Genomic DNA, 7424 nt, shown 5'->3' with positions numbered 1-7424 from the left:
CTAAGACAGGAGACATATCTCCCGAACAGAAATTGCTCCCTGATAACTATTTATCCCCTGTGGAGTTTGGCTCGTACAGTGTGGTGAAGAGGAGTCAGCACATGTAATATAACGCTCAAAAGTACAAAGTGGGCACATCCTGGAGAAAGTTACAGGCTTCACTCCTCTAAATCCTAAGAAATTTGTGAAATTAACTTCTGCTTAAAAGATAGTCTCTAGTGTGTTGCCTTAGCCTTCTGTGTAATCTTGCAAAATTATCTTGTGCTATTTCCCATAAGTTTGGTATTGACAAACGTTGGGCCCTAATTGCAGCTCCAGCCAGACAAAGGACCCATCTAGCCCAGCATCCCATGTCCATCAGTGTTCTAAAGGTAATGCTTAGGCACAAGTATGAGAACAGGTGAAGTATATCATGGTGATTCCCAAGGACAGGATATTTCTCTAAGCCATACACGTGTCTTCTGTAGTAGTGGCTCCTGTAGTAGTCCGGTTCATGAACCAGTAAGCAAAAACCCCAGCAATGCTATTCCAAGGCTATCTAGGAAAAAAATCCCAACATTGGCATTAAACTTCCTATTTTATCTAAATTGTGGGGCAAGCTTCTGCAGCAACCTGTCTCCTAGAGTGCAACTGTGTTTGAGACAAAAGAAGGTATTAGTCTTCATGGCTCTGCAAGACATTGCACCATGGGGTAAATGTCTTTTTGGCCCTAGCTCAAATGCTCTTTGTTTGGCTTCTTAATTCTAGCATGCCAGATGAAAGGCAGCGCTACCCTGCCTAATTTGTACGCATTACAATCTTTCATTATCTTTAATGCCATTATCTTTAATCCTGTCACAATTATATTTTCCATAATTCTGTCATCTGACTACTGATACCTAGAAAAGATAAGCAGAGCATTGTGTCAGTCCTTGCTGTTATCTTGCAGACAGAGGGATCTGAGAGAGGCACGTGCCTACTGCACACAGCCCAGCAATGAGTGAGACCCCAGCCGCCAACCTCAACACTGGAGATGCTCCAACCGGTCCCACCACACCGCGCAAGGGGCCTCCCAAGTTCAAGCAGAGGCAGACAAGGCAGTTCAAGAGCAAGCCCCCCAAAAAAGGAGTAAGAGGGTAAGGGAATTTTGGAAAGAAAAGAAACAATGCTAGTTGAGTAGCTCCCCACTGCTACATTGTGCTTCTGTGCATCTTCCCTTGGGCAAGGAGCCAGAAGGTTTCCCCCTGCCCCCTCAACTCTCCAGCCTGGAGCTGCTTCTCTTCTAACCCCTACCCACAATTCTTCTTCTTTGGCTGGGGGTTTAGGGCATCTCCCCTTTTCTTTCTGTCCCAAACTCACTCCTTACCTGCTCTTTTCTCTCCTAGGTTTGGAGATGACATCCCAGGCATGGAGGGGTTGGGCACAGGTAAGCTCTGCAAGATGTTGTCATGTCCTGCTTTAGTACTAGCGCAGACAGACTTGATCATGGGAGAGGATTCTGGGGTGCCTCTGTTTCCCTGGCCTGTCTGCAGCTCTCAGGGTCACCAGAGAACACTAGTTCTGCCTCCCCAAACTGCCACATTCATGCTTATGCTTATATACACTATGCGAAGGAAAGGCCATTTATGTATGCTTCAGCTTCAGACTATGTCTACATTGGGCCACAGAAGTGCTTGTTTGTTTTCTGCTAATACTCTGACTAAGAATTTCTGCAGCATGAGATTCTCAAATAAGTGCTAAATGCTAAGCTATTAATACCAAAAAAATCACAGAAACTAAATCCCAGATGGCTAAGTATTTGTGTTGTCATCAGAATCCTAATTTTAAGAATTTTATGTACCCATCTGGGACTGAGAAACATGCATTGGATGAGCTGTAACCAGTCAGAGCTTTGAAGTATTGGTAGATCCTGAATTACAGTATTACAGATCCTGAATATTGTAAGCCAAATTATTCAGCATCTGATCTAAAACTGCAGATGTCTTTGAGGAGATCACAGTTTGGCTACAAGTAATTTTTAAGAACAGGAGAAACCACATAACTGGAATTAAATTTACACCAGTTTACATAGTCACTGAAGAGACTAGGAACTGCTGGCTTGCTTTTGCTCACAGAGGGAAAGTACACTGATCTGGTTTGGTCTGACAGGTAGTACCAGATTGGAAATGCTCATTTGCCCATTTAACCTTCAAACGGAATCTCATTCTTGTTAACATTTCCTGAGTAAATCAGCCTTTCCATTAATAAAAAATAAATCCAAGGAGTGCATTGGACTACGAGAACACATTTGTCATTTTCCCTCTTTTGCAGATATCACTGTGATTTGCCCATGGGAAGCTTTCAGCCATCTGGAACTGCATGAGCTGGCCCAGTTTGGGATCATCTAAGGTGTCAGCATCTCTACTGGTGTCACCTGGTGACTCCACAGATCCCAGCATGGTCTTTACCACCTTTGACACTTACTTTTGGCCCTTGCTTATGAGCAGGGTGGTTTTGTAAGAGCTAGTTATGAGAAACTTAACTTTGCAGATTAATTTGGCAAAGAAGTTATTTGGGACCCTGAGCAGACCTCATGTTCCATGTGATGAAAATACTGAAAAAGGTGTCAATGTCTCCCTGCACCATATTCTTTCTTCTCTCACTGTCACAGATCGTCAATATTTATGGTGATACAGAGAGGCTGTATCTGAACTTTTTCCCTGATTAGCTGAGATACTGTGTGCATGTATGTACAGACCTAATTAAATCAGCCTATTCTGTTTTCTTCCTTCCCTCCCTTTCTTCAGCTTTCTACATAGAATTTCCATGGGTAGCTCCCTGTGTTATTTGGGTCACCAATTATTTGCTAGAGTACATCTGTAGAGAACAGCATTAGAGTCACCAGTCCCAGACATTAGGCTGTTTTCCTTAGGAGATCCTTCCCCAGCAGCTCACCATAAGGAACATGCTGCTAAGATTTACCTCATCAGCAAATGGGGAAAAGGGCTTGCAAATGCTGTCTCTGCTGTACTGCCCACAGGCTATGAACCATGAGAGTTTGGCTGTTCTCATAACGTTAAATGAAAATGTGTGCGTCTGAGATCAATAGCTAAGTGAATTAATCCTATTATTCATTCCTTTGTGATTGCAGTTGCAAAGAAGCAGCCCTCCAAATGATGCTGCATTTCCTCTCCTTTGATGGGAAGCCCTGTGTGACACTTGTCCCCATGCCAATACATATTTACATGAGACATTTGCTCCCCAGGACATGCTTGCTGCTTATTAAGACAGAGAATCGTTATGATCTGTCACCAGACTGTGCCAGCAGTCCTGCCACATGCAGCAGAAAACGATATTGCAGTAATTGCTCCCTCTTCTCTGTATTTAGCATAGGACAAGTCTCCCTTCACCCTGGCCCTCATAAATAGGAAGGCTTTTCTCTCTTCACTCCCTGGCAATTTCAAGCTCTGGAGCTTGTTTGGACAAGCAGGCAAACGGTGTCCCCAGAGAGAAGTAACAGCAGAGCAAGCGGGGAGGCAGGGGAAGGGTAGGATGTGTACATGCAGGCAAGCACAGAGCGAATCCACTTAACCCCATCGATCTGTGTCTGCTGGTCTCTGGCAGCCTGAGTGCTGCCGAGCGGTGAGGCACCCACGACCACTTAAATGCTCAGGGAAGGCACCCAGATTCCCTATGGCCCTGGCATTAAGGAAGGGCTTTTAGCTTGTTTGCAGGCAATGAGCAAGTTTATTGTAGCTACATAATATTCATAAGAGGAGATGGAATTTTTAGTCATTGCCTTTAGCTTAAGAATCCTCATTGCAGAAGAACTGCCTCCCCCTATCTTATCTTTCCTGTGCTGAACATGTTCATGGGAAGAGGGAGTGATTGTGGAGAGGAGAGCAAATCCTGTCTAAACGATTGATCCCCACGTGTAAAGCATTGCTATAAATCCATGGCAGTGCCATAGTTATCTGCTACTGTTATTCCAGAAATAAAAGCTAGCAGTTTTCATTTAAAATATAGCTTGAGCACCAAAAGCTAAAGGAAATTAATTCCTGTTGGCAGTCCAGAGTACAGCTTTTATTATTCAGCACTCCTGCCATTAGCCGCAGCAGTAGGGCGAGGAGTGGTTCAGAAGCGCAGCACTATCGCAGCGCAGAAGTCGTGTACCATTTAGCTAATTGCAGCCCACAGCTATTTCCTTGGGCAGAGGCAATCTGTCCTTTCCACTTACTTCCAGCTTCTCCTGCCTTTCTCACCTTTTAATGCTTTTCTTCTTTCCCTAAGTGTTCTTTATATAAATGAAGTTTTATTTAGCTTTTATGATAGGGAACTGATTTTTTTTTTTTTTTTTTCCAAGTTCATGTACTAGTCCTCTCCTTCTGCAGTTAAATGTGAATGTTTGTATGGCAATACTCTCATCCTCTTCCTCCCATTATGCCATCCTGTTACATATGATCCTTATTCCACCTTCTCAATCTGTCCTCTTCTCTCTGGAAAAAGACCCATTAGATCCAGTTTTGAATCCTTCAAGCTGGATGCCTCTGTTTTAATGGAGTTTTCCCTTTTTTAAGCTTTTTTAAGTGGGACAAAAACAAGAGAAAGAAATTTTAAATAATTTTGTTCCCTTTTCTTCACAGACCTTGGGAAAACAGTCCACAGACAGTGAGATACTTTGTCAGAAAATACTGTGGTAAAAGCAAAATTCTCCTTAGTCCAGGGACTGAAGCTTTAGCAAATCAGAAGGTCCTGGTATAGTTCCACATCTGATTGCCATAGCCCCCGTTCCCATCAGAGAACTTCTCATTTCTCCTTCCTACAGGAGTCCAACAGGAATGCACACATAACCCAGCTCTCATACCTGGCTGATGAGCTGTATCAAAAGATGGATATGTTGAGCCAACACAGTTTGTTAGTTATTTTTAAAATAATTTCTATTCATTAATAGGAATCACATTCATTCCTTTACTTGTAAGGAATTTTGAGGATTAGAAGAAGAGTCTTAAAACACACTCGCAGTTGCTTTGTCTGAGGTTCTGAGTTTTTTCTAATGAGCCATAATTCCTGAAACTTCCATTTTTCAGTGAGAGATGGCTGTGGTGCAAGAAAGCAACTGTGCTAAAGCAGCTTGTTGAAGGATTTCAGTCTATATGCATTGTAATATGTTATTCTCTGTTCTTTTACTATAAAAACACGTCAAAAGGAATAAAAAATAATAAAAAATGTTTTTAAAATCTTAAGAATGTTGTCTGACTTGCTTACAAAATATAGCCAGGGAAAGGCAGATGACTTAGCTTTTCCTTCTGAAATCCTTTCCTTTCTTGGGGAAAGCCCCAAAAGTCACTTATCACCTCTCATTAGAGAAAAATAGCTATTTATCCCCGAACAATAGGCAATAAAGACTGGCTGTGATATCATCTGAGAAGCAATTTTTTCCTGAGCGATGACTGGTATATTCTCCCAAAAGTGTTGCACATATTTTCCTTCAGGCTGAAATCTTTCGGCCAGTTACATCTTCTAAGACTCTGTGCAAATGAATGTCAGCATGTTTTCTACTCTATAGCAAAAAATTGCTGAGATGTGAATGCCACTTAGCTCCTTCTCATTGTTCCTCTCATAGCTGCAAACACTCCTCTCCTCTTGCTTCTTTCTGTTGCTGAACTTTCTAGGTGTCCACAGGGGTTTCAAGATGGTCAAGCGCAATTGCCTTCTTGTGTTATTCTGTCAAATCTCAGCCTTAGAAGTGTTTTCTTTCATGCCACCTTTGGAGTTTTTTTTTCCTGCAACTCATTACTGGGTGTCCAATTATAAGTCTTTTGACTTTGAATGTTCTCTATCCTGTGAGATACAAATATGAGTTGTCCTGGACTCCCTTTGTGAAGGCTTTTTATAAACCCCTTCCCAACCACATTTTGAAAGCCAGAAAAACATCTTCTCATGTAGTTATGTCCACTTAAAGCCATAACCAAATTTTTAGTCCCATCCTCGCCGACCCCAGGTTCTGACTCTAGTGAAAAAGTTAATTAAACCCAAATCTCTGCAAAAAAGAAGAATGAACCTTGTGAAAGGTGAGAAGCACTTGTCTTGCTTCTCTCCCTCCCTCACCCTTCCCCCCCTCCAATACAAATCACCTCAGGAATATCAGTTAAAAATAAATAAAATAAAATAAAATAAAATAAAATAAAATAAAATAAAATAAAATAAAATAAAATAAAATAAAATAAAATAAAATAAAATAAAATAAAATAAAATAAACCCTCAGTGTAAGCTGGATTCTTCAGGAGATCTGAAGAACACTAGTGCAAAATTACCATCCTCCAACAGTTTTCAAATCAGCACCTCAGTATCAAGCCACTGTCACATCTTTCTGTGGTATTGATCAATAAGGTGTAGGCTAAAAAATGTATTCTGGCAATATCACTCTGTGTTATGTGGGGTACTTTTCTATTTTATAAATGAGATTTTGAGAGTTAGGTAAATTGAGAGCACCCACCACCTTTAAGTCTTCAACACTTGATTTTTCAGAGTACTTAACATTTTATCTTGAAGTTTAAAATGCAGCTGTAATTAGTTGTGGTTGCAGCTGTAAGTACTCATTAGTGAATCTCATTCTCACTGAGTCAGATCTCACTCAGACAGTAAGATCCAGGGCCTCAGCTTAGAGATCTGAGGAACAAGAAGTCTATTTTTGAGAGCATTTATGTAATGCTCCATAGGGTGGGCAGGTTATTCCAGCCAACAGTCTGTTTCAGCATCACCACACCACTGTGATGCAAATCTAGAAAGATTTGAAAAAAAAAAAAACCCATAAGATTATGCAATTAAAATAAAAGATCGTATCACATGCTTATAAATGTGCTCAAGTCTGGAATTTCCTCATACCAGACTGCTTAACTTTGAAACCTTATTCCCAGTCCCCATAGTGCTGTCAGGGTTTTTGAAGCTGGGATCAGCTTAGTACCCTAATGTTAGGCACCTGCACCTCCAAAGTTTGTCCTGACAGCCCAAGGCAGGGAGCATTTATGGCTCTGAGCTTTTTCCACACCAACTGTGATCCACTTGGAGGGAGTGGGATGGCTGAAGGCTCTGTGCTGGGGGTACAACATAATGATTGAATTCTGTCAGCTGCAACTTTCAACTTACCTTTAACGTGTGCTCTCACTTTTTATGTTGTTCCTCTTCTTGAAGTTTAGCATAACTATGGTGAGAATTTTGGTGTTGCTGCTCCTGCTGGGTGAAAAGAATACCTTCTGTATCAAAGCCTTCAGGAATTTTCAAACACATTCTTGCCTGTAGCATTCTTCTGAGGGCCTCTCACATTCCTGAGGCTGTAAATGAAGTGGCTGAGCTTAGCAATCACCAGCACATACTCAGCATACAACAGAATGTCTAGATGTCAGAGCAGACAAGGGATATGACAGAAATAGAAACTACACTACCCTGTGAAGAGTAGGACTTTACAC

At 41.5% G+C, this 7424-nt stretch overlaps 1 protein-coding gene across 1 annotated transcript; it reads left to right on the top strand.

Annotated features, from left to right (window-relative positions):
- Positions 1 to 975: 975 nt before the first annotated feature.
- Positions 976 to 2524, top strand: PDE6H (phosphodiesterase 6H). The gene is made up of 3 exons (XM_053943781.1): positions 976 to 1115; positions 1365 to 1405; positions 2290 to 2524. The coding sequence occupies exons 1-3, from the start codon at positions 976 to 978 to the stop codon at positions 2364 to 2366; spliced, it is 258 nt and encodes an 85-aa protein (XP_053799756.1). The 3' UTR covers positions 2367 to 2524.
- Positions 2525 to 7424: the final 4900 nt, after the last annotated feature.

This window comes from Vidua chalybeata, chromosome 5, assembly GCF_026979565.1.
Source record: "Vidua chalybeata isolate OUT-0048 chromosome 5, bVidCha1 merged haplotype, whole genome shotgun sequence".
Taxonomy (NCBI): Eukaryota; Metazoa; Chordata; class Aves; order Passeriformes; family Viduidae; genus Vidua; species Vidua chalybeata.
Note: the sequence above shows the minus strand (reverse complement) of the source record. Positions and strands in the feature narration are given on the sequence as shown.

Bases quoted from the DNA above. Each gene is read 5' to 3' on its own strand.
- PDE6H (XM_053943781.1), top strand. From the start codon at position 976: ATGAGTGAGACCCCAGCCGCCAACCTCAACACTGGAGATGCTCCAACC. The intron at 1,116-1,364 runs GTAAGGGAATTT...TTTCTCTCCTAG, and splicing joins CCCAAAAAAGGAGTAAGAGG to GTTTGGAGATGACATCCCAG. The intron at 1,406-2,289 runs GTAAGCTCTGCA...CCTCTTTTGCAG, and splicing joins CATGGAGGGGTTGGGCACAG to ATATCACTGTGATTTGCCCA.